The following is an 18,961-nucleotide window of genomic DNA, read 5'->3' as shown; positions in this document are numbered from 1 at the left end:
ACTTTCTCCACTTTCTCTTCTGTCAGATTCAGTGTATCTGGTTTTCTGTTGATGTATTTGATCCACTTGGACTTGAGTTTTATGCAGGTTGATAGATATGGATCTATTTGCATTCTTCTGCATGCTGACATTCAGTTAGACCAGCACCATTTATTGAAGATACTTTCTTTTTTCTATTGTTTATTTTTGGCTTCTTGATAAAAAACCAGGTGTCCATAGGTGTGTGGATTTATGTCTGGTTCATCAATTTGGTCCCATTTATCAAAAATACCATATATTTTTTTTTCTTAACTACAGTTCTGAGTACACCCCTTGAAATCAGGGATGGTGATACCTCCAGAAGTTCTTTTATCCTACGGGATTGTTTTAGCTATCCTGGGGTTTTTGTCTTTCCATATGAAGTTGAGACGTGTCCTTTCAAGATCTGTAAAGAGTTGTGTTGGAATTTTGATGGGGTATTGAATCTTTGGTTGCTTTTGGTAAGATGGCCAGTTTTTACTATGTTAATCATGTTGATTCATGAGCATGGGAGACCTTCCCATTTTCTTCAAAGACTTGAAGTTCTTGCCATACAGATCTTTCATTTGCTTTGATAGAGTTACACTAAGATATTTTCTAATATTTGTGGCTATTGTAAAGGGTGTTTTCCCCCTCATTTCTCTCTCAGCCTAATTATCATTTGTATATAGAAGGGCTACTGATTCTTTTTTTACTTTATCTTTTATCCAGCCGCTTTTCTGAAGGTGTTTATCAGCTACAGGAATTCTCTGGTAGAATTTTTGGGTGGTCACTTATATATACTATCCTATCATCTGCAAATAATGATACTTTGACTTCTTCCTTTCCAAAGTGTATCCCTTTGATGTCCTTCAGTTGTCTTATTGCTCCAGCTAGAATTTTAAGTACTATATTGAATAGATATGGAGAAAGTGGACCAACCTCTGTTCCTTGTTTTAGTGGAACTGCTTTGAATAGCTCACCGTGTAATATGATGCTGGCTGTTGGCTTGTTGTATGTTGCCTTTATTATGTTTAATATTATGTTCCTTGTATCCCTGATCGTTCCAAGACTTTTATTATAAAGGCATGTTGAATTTTGTCAAAGGCTTTTCCAGTATCTAATGAGATGATCATGTGTTTCTTTTTCCTTCAGTTTGTTTATATGGTGGATTACATTGACAGATTTTCATATGTTAAACCATCCTGGCATCTTTGGGATGAAGCCTACTTGATCACGGTAGATAATCTTTACGATGTTGTGGGTGCCGGTTAATGTGGCTGCACTCCATCTTGGCCCAAGGAGAGTTCAAAGCTGTCCTCAGCAAGTTATAAGACCTAAAGGTCAAAGGTGTGGCTACAGAAGAATGTTTGGCTGTCTTAGTCTAAATAACAACAGACCTGAATCTGAGGTGTGGCTACTCCTGACCTCAAGGCTAGGGAACAAGAAGTTGGAGCTAAGGTGTGGTTACTGAACCCTTAGAATAAGCGAGGAAGAAAAGTCTGTTCCATATGCATGATACTGTGTCCCCCTTTTTGGATAAGGTATATAAGAGTGGTGAAAATTAAATTTCAGTACTGACTGATTTGCCCTCCTGACCTTTATTCTGTCTCTCTGTCTTTTCCTGGATGTTTTGTGTAAGGGCTTTTTTTTTTTTTTTTTGTTTTGTTTTTAAGATTTAACATTTTCTTTGACCAATGAATCTGTTTCTCTTATCATATCTGCAATGCCTGAGATTTTTTTCTCCCATCTCTTGTATTCTGTTAGTGATACTTGCATCTGTATTTCCTGTGCACTTATCCAGACTTTCCATTTCCAGGATTCTCTCAGTTTGTGTTTTCTTTATTGCTTCTATTTCCATTTTCAGGTCTTGAACAGTTTCCTTCACCGTTTGTTTCGTCTCGGCTTTCTTTAAAAGATTAATTGATTTCCTCCAGTTTTTTGTCTTTTCTTCAATTTCTTTGAGGAATTTTTCATTCCCTCTTTGAAAGCACCTCTCATCATCATAAAGTTGGTTTTAGGGTCACTTCCTTGTGCTTTGGCTGTGTTGAATTGTCCAGGCCTTGCTGTCACAGCACAGCTGGGCTCTGTGGGGCCACCTTGTCCTGCCTGTTGTTGACCGCATTTAGGGATCTGGGTTTGGGATGATTTAGGTCTAGGTGCTGGTTCCTGTATTTGTCTTTGTTGGATGGGAGTTTTGCTCCTTGGTTTCTCTGGTCTTCCAACCTAAGAGGCCAGGTGTTCTGGTGACTGATGAGTATTCAGGTCCAGTAAAGTGTCTTCAGTGGGGTTTTTGTTGCCTGTAAGACCTCTGGAGTGTGGGGAGCCAAAGTTGACTTTTTGGCTCCAAGTCCCTGTGTGGCCGCTGAGGTTTGGGATTCCTAGTAGAGCAGAAGCTATCGCCAAGGTTGTGCACTGGGATAAGGAGTTCAGAGGAAGAGGGTACAGGCTGGGGTTGCTGGATCGGCTTTAAGGGGTATTAGTGGGCAGTGGGTGATGTCTTACCTGTGGTCCCTAGGACCACCCTGGCCTCTGGTAAAGGAGCCAGAGGTATGGGCTGGAATATGGAGCCCAGGGAAGGAGTGTCTTAAAATTACACTTTTAATTGGCTTATACAGCGTGAGTTTCTGTAAGGTCTTTCATACAGATTTATGATTTTGTTTCAAGGACTTGGTACATTTGAAGCTGGTTTTCTGATAACTATTCCTGCTTGTATCTGTATTGGTCTCATTTTGATAATCTTCCTTTTTTATACATCAGTCAATTTTATTGGTTTATTTTTCAGAGACAGCTCTTAGATTTTTCCTTACTTTCTCTGCTTTGCATGCCATTGCTTTCCACGCTTGTTTCCTACTTGTTCTGTGGCATCCTGCCCTTTTGCGGCCTTTATGCTGCTGGATTCTGCAGATTCGTGTCTTATCCTGTTTGCTAATCTATGCACTTAGTGACCAAATTTCCTTCTTAGCACTGCTTAAGCCTGCTTGTGAAGGAGATTCTTAAAGTGGAAAGGAAGATAGCCCATGAAAGCCTAAACTGTCTAGTGGACAGCCTATCAGAGCCTCAGCTTTTGCAGTGGCTAGCCTATCAGAGCCTCAGTGTGTGCTGCAGATAGCCTATCAGAGCCTCAGCGTTTGCAGTGGACAGCCTATCAGAGCCTCAGTGTTTGCAGCAGCTAGCCTATCAGAGCCTCAGCGTTGGCAGCAGCTAGCCTATCAGAGCCTCAGCCATCTGTGGTCTCTGACTGGATTCGTCTTGTCTTTTCCTACAGAGAGGGGGATTTCACTAAGGCTTTTTTGGGTTGACACGTTGTGAGCTTTGCCCTGTGCAGTTCAGGGACATGAGAAGATGTTGGTTTGCTGAGGTTGCCCCAACAGTGTGCCACAGACTGGTTCAAACAGCTGGAATCCATTGTCTCCGGGCCTGAGGGCTGAACACCTGAAACCAGGGTCTTGACTGGATGGGTTCCTGCAGAGTGCTATGACACAGAATACAGGCTCAGGGCTCCTTCCCAGGTGCGCACGGCCTGCTGCCAATCTTTGGCATTCCCAGGAGCAGGACCTTGCTCTCTACTTTCCTCCTCACGTAACAGTCCCCAGTGTGCACCTGTGCTTCTGGAGCTGTGGACAGTGGACTTCCGATGCTTACAAGTCATCTCTGGTCTAAGGTATCTTTGCTACAGTAGCCTAAACAAACTAACACGGCAGCCATCACACTTGAAGGAACACTAATTGATGGGTAAGTGAGAAGCCTCATGGTTTTCAATTATCTTTAGTTTGTGGTGTGCGTGCACCTGCCACAGCTTGCCTGTGGTGGTCAGAGGGCCCCTCCGCGCAGTCTGACCCCTTCTTCCCTGGGAATTAGACTCTGGTTGCCAGGCTCCTGCAGCAAGCGCTTCAACTGTTTACTCTCATGTTAAGAAAACAAGCAAGCAAACAAACAGGCCATGAAAACCATGGTTTAAAGCAAGCTGGCATTAAGTGGAGTGTTGAAGAGGTGGTGGATTGATAGATGCACCCATGCCTGGAGGCAGCTGGTCCCTAGGACTCACTGCTGAGGTCTAAGGACACTGAGCACGGTACCTTAGACCTTGATTTCAGTGAACAGGGCACCTATGAGGTCGCCCTGAGGAGACAGACTCAAATGGTCCAGGTCTCGGGATGCGGTGAAGATATTTTTAAACTTTCTAATCATTTGTTTGTTTTAGGGATGCATACAAGATCAGATGGGTTCAGGGTAATTTGTCCTCGGGCCCTATCTCTACATAAGCAACTTTTCCCCATCGTCTAAGGATAACACTGGCAAGTCTTTTTTTCTGTATTTGCTTAGGGTTTTGGTCAATTTTATTTTTGCTATGCAGTGCAGGATTAACCTCAATGCTAAAGCATGTTAGACCGAGGCTCTTTTCATTAATCCCAGGCTAGAAACTAGTCACTAACAGGACAAGTTCCTCACAGGGGCTTTCGTGGGCGCAGAAAGGGCCTCCATGATGTTTCGAATATCCCTTTGTTCCCCGTCTGCCTGCTTACAGGAAGTGATGTTGTGAGGAGAGCCAGGAATCGGAAATGCAGACTTTTCCACTGTATATCCTGTTTACTACCAGATACTTTTGGTTTTTGTTTTGCAAGTATATGTTTGGATGTGTGTATGTACCTGGACATAGGCAGACGCCAGAGGGCGATATCAGGTGTCCTGCTCTGTCACCCTCTTCCTTAATCCCTTGAGAAGGTCTTTCACTAAACCAGGAGCAGGGCTAGCAGCCAGCAAAGCCCAGGGCTCCCCCTGTCTCTGTCCCACACAGCATGAGGGTTACAGGTGTGTATGGCCGTTCCCTGCCTTTTTATAAGGGTATTTGGAGGACTCAGGTTCTCATAATTGAGTTCTCTTTCTCACTGAGGCACCTTGCCAACCCTTAGGACACTCATTTTGCTGACATCAAATTCTTAAACAGTTCTGTGGTGTGTGTGTGTGTGTGTGTGTGTATGCACACATTTGTGGTGGCTAGAGGTCATGTACAGATGTCATTCCTCTGGTGTTTTTTGAAATAGAGTTTCTCATTGGCGTGAAGCTCCCCAGTTACACTAAGCTGGCTGACCAGTGTACTGGGGGATCTGCCGGTCGCCATCTCTCCAGCCCTGGGTTACACGTAGAGCCACCACACCTGGCTTCTTTACATGGGTTTTAGGGACCAAACTCAGATCCTGTGTGCATACCTAGTGATCTGGCTTCCCAGCCTCTCAGAGGATATTTATAAAGTAAATTCATCTGTTGAATTCCCAGCCTTCAATGAGATGCATCAGGAGTCGGGTCTTTAGGAAGGCATTGACTCATGAGGATGGGGCCTCAGGAAGGTAATGGATTATTGTCCTTGTGAGACCTGAGAGATGTCATTGTCACCTCACGTGAGAATACAGCAATGAAGTGGCTGTCTCCCAGCCGGGAACCTGGCTGTCACCAGACCCTAATCAGCCGGCGCCTGTTGAAGCCACCACAGCCTGTGGGACTTTCATGGAAAGCTTTTGAAATATCGGGAGCTACAGAAGCACAGTGATGCCACCCAAAGCAGACACCGCTTCGTGTAGTCCAAATGGTTCTTGTTATCCAAGGACATAGGGTTACTTTTCAGTATGTTGACACAATTTCTTTAAAAAGAAAGAAAACTACAAGAGCTGTGGTCCTACCTTGAGTTCTTCATAATATCTATGTACTCTGATACAGTATGTGTATGTGTGTGTGTGTGTGTGTGTGTGTGTGTGTGTCTTCCATTTTTAAAGAACAAGATAACAGATTGTTGTGTGTTGTATTTGTCATGTGAATTTCATCGCTCATTTTCTTGCTGTTAATTCTGTAGAAAGTGGACACTTGTCAAGCGACTGAATTTTGGGATCCTTTATTTTATTACAAACGAGTGGTTACACGGGGGACGGAGGCAGCTTCGTGCTCTGTGTGCCGTGTCTCGGTGGTAGCACGGCTGTCTGGCACAGCAGCTTTTACTGTGCACAGTGCACATTCAGAAAAATCCTTCCTGATGCTCAGGCAGAGACGCTACTTAGGGGATGTAAAACAGCAAAGGCACATCCTTTTGCTTCTAAACAAATCTTAGGGTGTTTGCGCAGTCCAGTGTACCTACCTAAACATCTTTTACTTTTAGGAGTCCTTGAGTTTTTGTGCCCAGCTCAGAGGGCTGCACTCAGTCTCCTTATGTTTGGAGTCGAGTGCTTCCCTTTCTCGCTGCCTGTTACACAGGAAATGGGACTTTAGCATACATGATTAAAATCAGAACTAATTCATTTTAATCCCAAACGATTCCTTGGGCAGGAAAGAAAGCCTTTGGGGCTAGTCATGCTTATTCTATCCTAACAGAACAATTAGAAAGTGAAATGCAGAAACAAACAGCTTTGTGGACAAAGGCTGCCTTCTAGCCGTCTTAGCAAGTGGTTTACTAGTGGAGACTGAACGCGAGTTCTCAGTTTCATGAGTCTGCTTTGCAAGCGGAGCTCCCCCCTTTCCTTCTTTTGGAGAGGAAGCAAACAGAAAAGGTGCAGAGCTCATATGTGTCTGCTCTGCTTGAACTTGGTGTATTTGTTGAGTGTAAACTCGGTGTGCCTCTGCAGCTCGTCGATGTGTGTGTTGAGCAGCTTCTCCAGCTCCTTGGCCCGCCTCTCTTCTTCCAGCAGGAAGTGCTGTGCAGCCAGGGAAGCAGGGAAGGACATATCTGGGGGAGACTGAAGGGGGAGAGGAGTGGGCGTCATCAGTTCAGAGCCTTTGGTCACAGGCATGCACCTCCCTGCCAGCCAACCCTGCGACTTTGACAGAAACCCTCAAGAATTTAAGACATCTCAGCACCACGCCATTAAAGAGCTCTAGAAATGAAAACTCAGTGACCAGATGCAAATCCAGGATGGACGTTAAGTACCAGGAACCCAAGCAGGACACATTTTACTGACTTGGTAAGGCAAGCAATCCAAAACATAGGCAAGTCCCACATCTGGAGTGAAGATGTAGCAGAATGGGTAAAGATGGACATCCTTCCTGCTGGAGGGGTGTGTGTGTGTGTGTGTGTGTGTGTGTGTGTCTGAGTGAGTGTGTGTTTGAGTGTGTGTGTAAGAGTGTGATTGAGTATGTGTGAGTGTGTGTGTATGTATGACTGTCTGAGTGTGTGTGTACGTATGAGTGTGTGAGTGTGATTGAGTGTGTCTGAGTGAGGGAGTACATGTGTCTGAGTGTGTGTGTATGTATGAGTGTGTGTGAGTGTGACTGAGTGTGTCTGAATGTGAGTGTTATGTATGAGTGTGATTGAGTGTGTCTGTGTGTGTGCGAGTGTGTGTCTGAATGTGTGTATGTGTGTGTATGTGAGTGTGTTAGTGTGTGTGTCTGAGTGTGTGTGTGTGTCTGAGTGTGTGTGTGTGTTGGGACTGGTCCTGCAGCCCTACCTTACTAGGCGGGCTTAGTAAGAGAAGAAATGTGAGTGATAATCCAGTGTACACGGCTGGGGGGTGTGGGGTACTTCATAGCTTGTGATGTGTTCAGTGTGTATTTACACAAGAAAACATTATGGAATAAAGGACCTTAGTTACATTTAAACATCATACAATTATTTAAAAATGACACTGCTCTTCGGGTTCTTTGATCTACCCTTCCTCTTCACTGAGCTTTGAGGCAGTGTTTCAGGTAGCCCAGGCTTGCTGGTAGTCACTGTGTAAGTTGAGGATGACTTGGATCTCGACCTCCACAGTGCTAGGGATCCTGGTGTGCGCCGATGCACCTGGCTGCCTTTATTCTACTTTACTTTTTATGAAGCTTTATGGCCATGAACCTGGTTATACGTTTAGTTCCTCAATCTCTAAAAACCTAAGATCATAGTAAGTGACTGCGGGCGGGTATCCCGGTGTTAAATCCCAACTGTACCTTCCGTGTTGGGTACCGCCTCTCCATTGTAAAGAAACAGCCTTGGACAGGCAGTGTCTGCTGTTGATGGGTCAAACACACTCTTTCTAAATGTCCTGGGAAAAAGGGCCGGAAGCAGTTGTCTGCTAGACGAGATGGACACTGTTGACACTGGGTTCCCCCAGCCTGCGCTAACGCTGTGTTGCCGTGAATTCCAATGTGCACACTCAAAAGACTGTGCCTGTGTACTAACACGAGCATCAAGTCAGTGAAGCTGGGGACCCCAAGGTTTGAGAAGATGCACACACCCCAGAGGGTGAACCAAAGCCCCACACAAGACTCGGGGGCTTGGCATGCTTTTAGGTTGTGTGGGGCAGGCAAGGACGTCCGTACAGAGCACAGGCCCACGTGTCCTGACATTCTGTGCTCTTGGGTAGAACGACCTCGCTGCCATACTGGGCAGCACAGAAACTGGGCGGGGCCTAGAACAAAGGAGAATTCCATCGTGGGTTCAGGATAGGTCACAAATCCTGCCACTGGGGTTAGGTGAGCGGTAAATCTTGTTCTAGAAGATTCTGCAGCAGAGAGAATGCCTCAGGGGGAAAGTCATGTAGCAGATGTTTAAGATCAGAGTGGGACTGTGTCTCCTGCAGCACAAGCCTGAGTAGCCTGTGGACTACTCCCTGAGGTGAGCCCAGGATGACACAGCATCTGGCAGATGGACGGTGTTACTGTCCCATTTCCTGCCCTTCCTGGCAACCCCAGGAGAGAAGTATGGACCCGATAGCTGATGGCCTTCTCACTGAGAACTACTTAGCTTGCTTCTGTTGACCCTTGGGCCAGCCGAGCCCAGGAGACATGCCGCCCCTCACAGACACCAAGCAGCCTCTTGGTTCTAGCTAACCCTCCCCGGGTCCCGCTCACTTTGGAGGGGCAGAGTTCTCTCCTCCCTGGAAGTGCTCTGCCTTGTTGGGCTGACCCCTCCTGCCTCAGGACATTAGCCCTTACCCCATGCTCTCTAGGATGACTCAGCACATGCCCACGCACAGTTCATACATGGTACTATATGTTAACACCTATCTGGGCCTGTAATCCCAGCACCTGAGAACCTGAGGCAGAACTGTTGTAAGTTCAAAGCCAACCTGGGCTGCATGGTGAATTCCATGTCAGCCTGAGTCTGAGTGAGACCCTGACTCTAAAAAATGAAAACAAACAAAAACCTAAAAGGCATCACCAGGATTCTTGGTGGGGTATTAGTTTTTCTTTTTCTTCTAGAGACAGATGTGGTCAAATGGCCTGCAGTCTCAATTTTCAGAGATGGTAGCACACACCTTTAATCCCAGCACTCCAGAGGCAGAGGCAGGTGGATCTCTGTGAGTTCGAGACCAGCCTGGTTTACATAGCGAGTTCCTGGCCAGCCAGGGATATACAGAGAAACCCTGTCTCAAAACAACAATAATAAAACAAACAAAAGAAAAAGAAGCAACATTTTAAGCTATTCTGTCCTTCCTTATATTGGTCTCAGCACTGAATAATCTACCCTTAAAGGAAAACAGTCAGCTTCCAGGAACTCACCAGAGGAAAAACTTCGTCGTCACTAAGCAAGGGACTTGTCATCTCTTTGGTCTGACATGGCAAAGGTGGCGTAGAGCTTCTGTTCAGTTCACAGTCTTGGCTAATTCTAAAAGACAAGAAATCAATGTTAACGTCATTCCTGAGAATCCTAGTCTTTCTTTCTTCTTTCTTTTTTCTTTTTTAAATTGCTGTGTTTAAGCACCATGACCAAGGCAGCTTATGAAAGAGAGTGTATACTTTGGCTTATCGTTTCAAAGGGTTGGAGTCCATGATGGCAAAGGAGGGAAGCAATCAACAGTCCCGCAGAGCTACAACGCGATGAACCACGTTACAAGCAGAATGGCACTAGAGCCCTAAAGGTACAGTAGTGCCTTGGCAATAACTGACAGCTCTCTAATTGGATTTAAGATATGCCCAGCAAGAGGATAATCATGCCTGGAACTGGAAACCTAACCAACTACCCAAGGTTGGAGAAGTCATAGATCCTGGAGAAGAACCCACAATTCTATTAAACCAGCACAGTAGCAGCTACATTGAAACATCTGTCCTTATACCCCAGGTAAGCATCTAGTCTTCACCCCTCAGGAAGGAAACTTCTCTGTAACAGAGAGAAGCCATTATAGGCCATCACAACTGGCCAAAATGTCGAGTTGTGGAGCCCCAGTGGCTGCATCTACATCTGCAGTAAATGCAGTTCCAGAACTTAAGGCTCAGAGAACACTGCAGAACCGGAGCAGAAAGACTATGAGAGGCAGAGGATCACGTCTGCTGTGAGGTAAGTCAATCAGAAATTACACCCACAAAGTCTCACCATCATGACTGCCCAAATGTGAACTTAACGAGGATGATTGCCAACGTGGATGGGAGAGAAGCCAGTTGGTTGTCTGGTACCCACTGGTCAACCCTGAAAACAGTTGTTTACTTTAAAAATAAGAATGAATTGCTAGGAACTGGTACTTTTGAACTCAAGTCCAAGTTTTCCTGAGGTTTAACCCCACAATAAGGATGGAAAGCACACCATGGGATTTGTTTGTGCTAAAATATTAAGTGGAACATGTAAGTAAGAAAACACTGAACAGATAAGTGAATCCGGAATGAAACAACATGCCTTAGAATTGGACCAAAGGCCATCCCACCTGGCCTGTTTAACTAAATAAATACCTTTCACGAAAGTAGGCTTGAATTTAATCAAATCACCACAGACTATGAACCCATAAAAATCTCTTTAATGGAAAGCTATTTATCCTTACTAACGACTCAGATTTTCCACAGGTGTTAACCATTTTCAAAGCAATGTTTTGATACCATTTAAAACCCTACACTGTATTTTTCTGTTCTCATCCAAAATCTGGTCCATGCATACTTGTTTCTTATGCAGATTTCTGCAAGTCTGAGCATACAAAGGGCACAAAGCAGGGTTCTAGGTGCTTGCAGATCAGCACAGAGAAACAAACAAATGTATCCTGGTTTTACTTATCTCGAGGTAAATCTTTCCCCCCATTATCCCGCACCATAATTACCATGGAAACAGAAGAGCAAATTAAATGGAAATAACATGGTTTATGATGTGAACAATAGATGAAACATTTCACAGTTCAAACTGAGCAGTAACAATCGTATAATGTACCTGCGTATCATCTCTGGCCTGAGACTAGTGTATACATTTCAGGGTGGAAAAAAACAATTATAGAGGTAATCTGAGAAATGTGAGTTTGTGTGTGTGTGTGTGTGTGTGAGTGTGTGTATGTGTGTGTGTGAGTGTATGTATGTATGTGTGTGTCTGTCTGTGTGCAATCTCAATTGTGCAAAGATTTTATATAAGTATTATTTATTCTAAATTATCTAACTAATTATCCCAATTATCCATTTTGCTATGAATTCATAGAGATGGCTTTATGACGTTAATTACTAAGATTTATATAGGAACATTTTTTAAATTATAAGATCAATAAAATATTGCGATTGAAGGGGAAAACTATATTATGAAGTAAAGTGCTTTGGCTTAAATCATCTTTATAGCTGAAAGCCCTTCTAGGACATAGCTACTCAAATACTTCATAAAACCACCTTGCACAAAATGCTGCACATATCAATTTAAAGGGCTTAAAAATTATTGCAGAAAGCTTTTGATATCCACTCACAAGTCTCACTGTTCAATTAGCTTTCCCACAGGCTGCTCCGGGGCCTCTAAGCACGGCAGGCTCATCTGCTCGGATGGGAGGCAGAACTGTCTGAAGTGTGCAGGCATCTCACATGTGGCCCATGCTGCCTCTCCAGGTCCTCCTTCTAGACTATGGCATGGTGTCCCAGCTAGGGACAAAAACCCACCACCTACACTAACCTCCACAGCCACAGAAGCTTCCCCTTCTGCGGCCTGCACTGTCTCCCGGCATGAAGCCTGCTGTGTTTGGCTCCTTACTGGTTAGTACCACAGTTCAGAATTCCCAGAACTTATTTTTGGCTTCCAGTTCATCCCTTGACAAGGGACCTTGCAAGCAGCAATGACGAAACTGCTAATTTTGTTGCTCTCTCCTATAAGACACTTGGCTTTATTAGCTAGACGTGAAGCCATCTCAATGATCCGTGTTTCCCATTACTGGCGTCTTCTTGGTTCGTGATATAAGAATTTAAATCATGAGTTCCCTTTTTAAAAGACCTGCTTACTTTCATGTATGTGTGTGCGTGTGCCTGTGTGGGCTAATGTGCCCCACTTGGATGCAGGTGCTGGTGGAGGTCAGAGGGAGTCAAATCCCCTGAGATTGGAGTGACAGGAGCCTGTAAGCCATCCAGTGGGGGAGCTGGGAACGGAAGCCAGGGCCTCTGGAGGAGCAGTAAGTGCCCTTAACCACTGAGCCAGCTCTCCAGCCCCCCCCCCCCATGCCTTCACTTCTAAGTGTGTATTCTCATATAAAGACAAGCTCCATTTATTACAAAATTGGCTTGTCGTTAAAATTAGTTATATTAATAGATCTGGATCCCAATACTCTAAATCAGCTTGTAAATTCTCCTGCAACTTCAAAACACTATTTTTTAAAGAACAAGTCAGAGCATTTTAACCAAATTCCATTAAGCCTCATAAAATTTTAAAGTGATGAATAGATTATCATTCTAGAAACTAAACACTTTGGATCACTTGAAAATGCTTCAGATTTCAAGTGAGCTAACATTAGGATACCACTTCAAATAGGAGTGAAAGACAAAAGTTAGGAATGAATAGCAGAGGTTTTAGATCACAGACTGCTCCAATCTTCCTCAATTACAAAGGAGAATTTCCTTAGACTGTGACTTTCACTTTTATGAATCAGTGCTATTTTTCCTTCTCCAAATAGTTTAACCCAATGATAGATAAAGATGAGTTGGGTATTTTCTGGCTAACTTACATCTGATAAATATATGAACACCCTCTACATGCACAGACTCCACACATACATGCATATACACACACACAAACCTATATATACACACAGATGCATACATACATACACACACAAACCTATATATACACACACAGATGCATTCATACATACACACACATGCATACATATACACAGATACATATACACCATGCATACACATGACACATTCATAAACACATAAATGTATACATACACTACACACACATTCATATGCACACATATACCACACACTTACACATACACACACACGCACCCATGTACGTGCACACGTGTGCATATATGCATTCTGCTACTTGACTCCCTGAGCTGGGCAGAGAGGGCATTAGCAGGGAGCTGAGCTCACAGTGTCCCCTGCATCTCAACAACTCGTCCCCATAGTGGGTTTTACATGGCAATAATTTATTCAGACCATTTGAAATGCTGTTTCTTTTCAAAACCAGGTCACTGAAGAACACTGAAATCAGACGAGGCATTAAAACAAATTTAATGAAACTTGCAGCAAATGGAGCTGACAGGGCACAGCTCTGTGGCAGGAGCAGCCGTCCAGGCTGCTTATTAAGATAATCTCCCGCGGAGCCTTTTACGCCTTCCTGCCTCTGTCTCCCACTGTCTTGTTTATGTTGGGCACTTTTAATACATGCCGCATTGCCTGACAAAGGGAGATTAAGGGCCGAGAGCTATTCCTAGAATAACAAACTGTAGAGCAAGTGGCACAGCACCTCACCCGACGCTAGCAGAGCTGCTCTGGTGAGGAGGGGGAGGAGCTGGGAGCCCAGGGCCCTCAGTGACCCGCTGACATCAGCCAGCAGAGGTACAACACGTCCTAGCATCTTTGGAGCTGGGCTTTGCTCTATGGAGACAGAAAGTAGAGACATGCTTCGTGAGGCTCTTATTCTAGATTAGAAAATGACCTCTTACAACAGGGTTTCAGTTCTCCTGGGTGACCAACGTGTTCAGTCATGATGGCTCCCCCCCCCCCCGCATCTCAGCACGCACACTGTAGCACCCGCGTCAGTGCACGCACCATGCACCATGCACCATGCACACTGTAGCTCCTGTGTCACGGTGCCCGCACCATGCACCATGCACCATGCACACTGTAGCACCCGCGTCAGTGCCCGCACCATGCACCATGCACCATGCACCATGCACACTGTAGCACCCGCATCAGTGCCCGCACCATGCACCATGCACCATGCACACTGTAGCACCCGCATCAGTGCCCGCACCATGCACCATGCACCATGCACACTGTAGCACCCGCGTCAGTGCCCGCACCATGCACCATGCACCATGCACACTGTAGCACCCGCGTCAGTGCCCGCACCATGCACCATGCACCATGCACACTGTAGCACCCGCGTCAGTGCCCGCACCATGCACCATGCACCATGCACCATGCACACTGTAGCACCCGCGTCAGTGCACGCACCATGCACCATGCACCATGCACACTGTAGCTCCTGTGTCACGGTGCCCGCACCATGCACCATGCACCATGCACACTGTAGCACCCGCGTCAGTGCCCGCACCATGCACCATGCACCATGCACCATGCACACTGTAGCTCCCGCGTCAGTGCCCGCACCATGCACCATGCACCATGCACACTGTAGCACCCGCGTCAGTGCCCGCACCATGCACCATGCACCATGCACACTGTAGCACCCGCATCAGTGCCCGCACCATGCACCATGCACCATGCACACTGTAGCACCCGCGTCAGTGCCCGCACCATGCACCATGCACCATGCACACTGTAGCACCCGCGTCAGTGCCCGCACCATGCACCATGCACCATGCACCATGCACACTGTAGCACCCGCGTCAGTGCCCGCACCATGCACCATGCACACTGTAGCTCCCGCGTCAGTGCCCGCACCATGCACCATGCACCATGCACACGGTGCCCGCACCATGGCATCCGCCTATGACACCACACCGTACACTCCCGCTAAGACGCCGGCGCCACAGTACTCATATTGTGACCCTCTCTATAGTAAACCCCACCTCTTGTGGAACAATCTTTTTCTATACTGTGAGGAAATGTCACTTGGATTGGTTTAATAAAAAGCTAAGTGGCCAATAGCTAGGCAGGATTTCTGGAGCAGAGCGAATGCTGGGAAGAAGGGCGGAGTTGCCAGCCAGAGGGAGAGGAAGCAGCTTGGACAGCACAGAGTGAAGGAACTGAAGCCACGAGACGAGGCGTAGACTGATGGAAGTGGGTACCTACGGGGCTGAGGTAGTAAAGGGAGAGGGCGCTGTGACTCGAGAGTGTTGAACAGACCGTTTCCCCCTTTTGGTTTGTTCCATAGACTTTGCTTAGCTACCAAGATGAGCCTGGCATCACCTTCTCCAAACCTCAGGTTTAGCTATTAGTCTAGTCACCAAAATACACATTTTAGTCACCATGGATATTATAAAAGTAATTCATATTAAAGATACAATTTACTACTAATAATATTAGTGATTAGTGACCAACATGAATGAAACCACACATATTACACAGGCTCCCTCATACAATCCTACTAATAAACACTCTACACACAAGAAGCCATGAAAGCACTGTTAGGCATCCACACTAAGCATCTCAAGCTTCTGAGGACAGGTTGAGTCCCAGGGTGGTCTGGACTCTCTTAATCACCACGAAAGGCTCATGTCAGAGAAGTTTGGTAAAGGCAGCATGCCATGGTCCTCAGAGACCCACACTCTGAGGAGTTCTAAAGAACGGCTTTGCTGAGCAGCTGTTAAGGTTGGGGAAACAGTGGTCTGCGTCCTGCACTAGTCTGACTGTATAGATCGTTGTCAATGTTGACTTAATTAGCGTGTTTCATTGTGCACGTCCATTGGGACTGAGCTAAGACAGTTGTGAGATGGTGAGGATAAAATGGACAGTGGGTATTCGTCTTCCATGCACTCTACTCTCTTATTGTCCATAGCGCCCTTGTGAGGATGTGACCAGCAGTTGACCACCATGGCGAGAGTGAATATAGCAAGTGTGTGCGTCATGGGAGGGCAGGCAGGCAGGAGCGACACTTTCACATACTGGGCTTCAGCATCACGACACAGTGAACTCTAGTGTTCTCTATTCTCACAACACTAAAAGGATTACCCGTTTATTTGCACAGCATGTCTTTTTGCACGAGCATTCTGAAGTGACTAGCAAGCAAAACTCCTTGGGAACTCTCCACCCAGTGCCGTTCTTATGAAATAGTGTTATCACTACCAGATAAAATATAAACACCCGAAGAAGCCGCCATTTTATATTAGTTATGAGTTTCCTCCAAGGCGTTTCTAAATGTCTGCTCTTGATGGCCAGGCCAGCATACCTGTCTCCGCTTGTGTCCATCTTCAGCTGGCTCCGGTAGACATATGTTCCTGTTTCATCGTAGCTACTCTGATTAGGCCATGCTGCCTTTCCATTGACGTGGAGCTTGGCGAGGTCACTTCGGAGTCTTTCATTCTCGTACTCCAGTTTGTTAATCGATGTGTACTGTGGCTGCTCCTTGTCAGCAAAGTCCATACTCTAGGAGTAAAACAAACCCCACTGAATGCCCTCACACGCCACCCATGTCTGCCACATGTTTTGGGAAGGCCCTTTCACTTGAGCTAGGTGACATAGTTTTCGTGAACTTTTTGTTCCCCCTGAACATTTTACACATAAATTATTAATATTAATAAATTAATTAAAATATATTTTAGAAGACTTTTAAGAGCTGCATTAAAGATGTGCAAAATTTATTTAATCACTCCTGTTCTTGAAAATTGGGTGTTTCAAAAATCATCAATGGCCCTGTGACTTGCTCACACACAGACTAGCATTCCTTTAGAACATGAGCATAAACTGAATGAACGTCTCTGGGGGTCTCATTGGGAAGGGCTAATCCCCTCATTACTCTCAGACATCACAGCTGCAGAGAGAGCTCAGTGGTTAGAGCACTTGGTGCTCATCAAAGCGGTCAGATCCCAGCATCCACACTGGGCACCTCACCACCACCGCTAACTGCCCCTCCAAGGGCTCCGATGCCCTCCTCTGCTCTCCAAGGGCACATGCATGCACACACACACACACACACACACACATACACACACACTCTCACACACACACGCACACACACACACTCACACACACACTCCCTCAAAGAATCTCATAAATTCCCACCAACAATAAACTAAAGGTCTTACTTTATTACACTCACAATTTAATGCTAGTATCGGCAGTATTTACTAAGCTAAACAGCAGCCTTCATCAGTGAAGTTGAGCGTGTATTCATGCTCTTGGGGCAATTCTCACTCTACGTCATTTCAGTACTGTTGTGTATTGTTTGGCCATCTTTCCACTCAGGAGTCTCTGCTTACCAACACCAAACTATATTTCCACACTAGAGGCAGGAATCCAGTGTCCCTCCAGTTGGTTGAAGGTATGGTCTGTGTGGTTTTTAAAAAGATACTTATGAAGTTTTAATTATGGTATATGACGTGTGTTGTGTTTTATCTAGAAATGAACTTTGAGTTTTGTTGTTTTAATTTAGTGAAACATCATCTTTCCTTTGCTCCTCACATTCCAATTTTCTTTTTTTAAGATCTATTAAATATTTATTTTTACTTTCTATTTGTTTTATGACTTCATTATTTCACATTATTTCTTTAGCTTATTTTGAGTTAATTTTGCTATCAAAGTAGAGAAGACAGTAAAAATAATAAATTATTCCAATTATTCAAATCTCATATTGATTAAAATAGTCACACCCCACTGCTGGCTATGTAACAAATTAGATGCTGAACTTACGTGGATTGGGGTGGGAATCTGGACTATTTTGCTGCATTGATCTTGCAGTTGAGACAGAGCCAATACTACACATTTGGGACAATGTCCTTTTATAGTAGAGATTCGCTACCTGATCTATTAACACACTGTCTCCAGAATATAAAACAAAAACACATTTCAATTGCAAAATAAATGGCTTGAACAAGGGCTTAGAGATTTCCCAGGCTGTTTCAATTAAACACTATGGGAAGTTTCCAGAGCAGGTGTGTGTGTGTGTGTGTGTGTGTGTGTGTGTGTGTGTGTGTGTTTACTGTTTTCATAAAGCTTTGTAGGATAGACTCTATTCTGACACAGCAAGTTGTGGGGAAGCTCTGTGTGACACTCTATTGTCTGCCCCTGTCTAGTCCTGCAAGTTGCCTATCTCAAGCTGCATTGTGGCTGGCTGACAGAACAGTAGTTCTCTGGGGTCATAAGGGGAATGAATACCTTAGCACAAAATGCTTGACTTGGGCATCCCATCGCGTTAGATTCTCCAAACATTTGGGATTCGAGGCCTTGAAAACTGAGTGGTTGGAGCTTGGGCTTTTGTTTTTGAAGTCCCTCAGTCCCCAAGCTTTGAGAGCCATTCAAGTAGAGTAACACTCAGAGTCACTCCCAACTTCCCCGCACTTTCAAATAGCTGATATCGGTAATCGTCCATACCATCATTAATATCAACACTGAAAATAAGCTTATAAATATATTTATGCAATACGTACATATAGGCTATTAAAATGTTTACTTGTTTTGTGTCAAAGGCTACATCTACTTACTGTTTTCCTGCATACTATTACAGCTTAGGAAATGCAGAGGAAGGTCTGAATTCTGGATGAAGACTCTGAGGGGTCATCTAAGCAGCTCTCTGAGACCTGGAGAAACTTAGCCACTCTGTGGCTGGCCCAGCCAACCTTTCTTCACAGCTAGAGCAAGCTGCCCACAAGGCAGTGGCCTGCAAACAGCTTTCTATCTACCTCCTACTCCCGCCCCCTCCCCGCCAGAGGCATCGCTGACCAACTTTCTTCTCCTCAAAGGAAGGAAGCAAAGAGCTTCAGAATCAGGCAACCAGAAATGATCTCAAATCTGCACTTATTTAGATAGGACCAATCTCAAGATCAGTGATTTCCTTGTCTAGGGTGAAATTTCGGCTCTAATCATTTAATTTTATATTTATATATTCCAATCATTGCTGAAATAATTATCTGATTATGGGATTTTTTTAACATACAGAATTTTAATACATAGGAAAAGAGTTTTCCTCATTTCATAACATTTGAAAAGTATA

The 18,961-nt window shown here is 44.9% G+C and overlaps 1 protein-coding gene across 1 annotated transcript in view; it reads right to left on the bottom strand.

The window, feature by feature from the left end:
• Positions 1-5,885: 5,885 nt before the first annotated feature.
• Positions 5,886-18,961, bottom strand: part of Deup1 (deuterosome assembly protein 1) — a 56,935-nt gene continuing 43,859 nt past the window's right edge. Inside the window, exons 11-13 of the mRNA XM_051198832.1 lie at positions 16,202-16,398; positions 9,457-9,562; positions 5,886-6,719 (exon numbers count right to left, since the gene is read on the bottom strand). Of these exons, the coding sequence (XP_051054789.1) occupies positions 6,543-6,719; positions 9,457-9,562; positions 16,202-16,398 (480 nt within the window). The 3' untranslated portion in view covers positions 5,886-6,542. The remainder of the gene's footprint in view (positions 6,720-9,456; positions 9,563-16,201; positions 16,399-18,961) is intronic.

The sequence above is a fragment of the Phodopus roborovskii genome, unplaced genomic scaffold (assembly GCF_943737965.1).
Source record: "Phodopus roborovskii unplaced genomic scaffold, PHOROB, whole genome shotgun sequence".
Lineage (NCBI taxonomy): Eukaryota > Metazoa > Chordata > Mammalia > Rodentia > Cricetidae > Phodopus > Phodopus roborovskii.
This window is presented reverse-complemented; position numbering and strand designations above follow the sequence as displayed.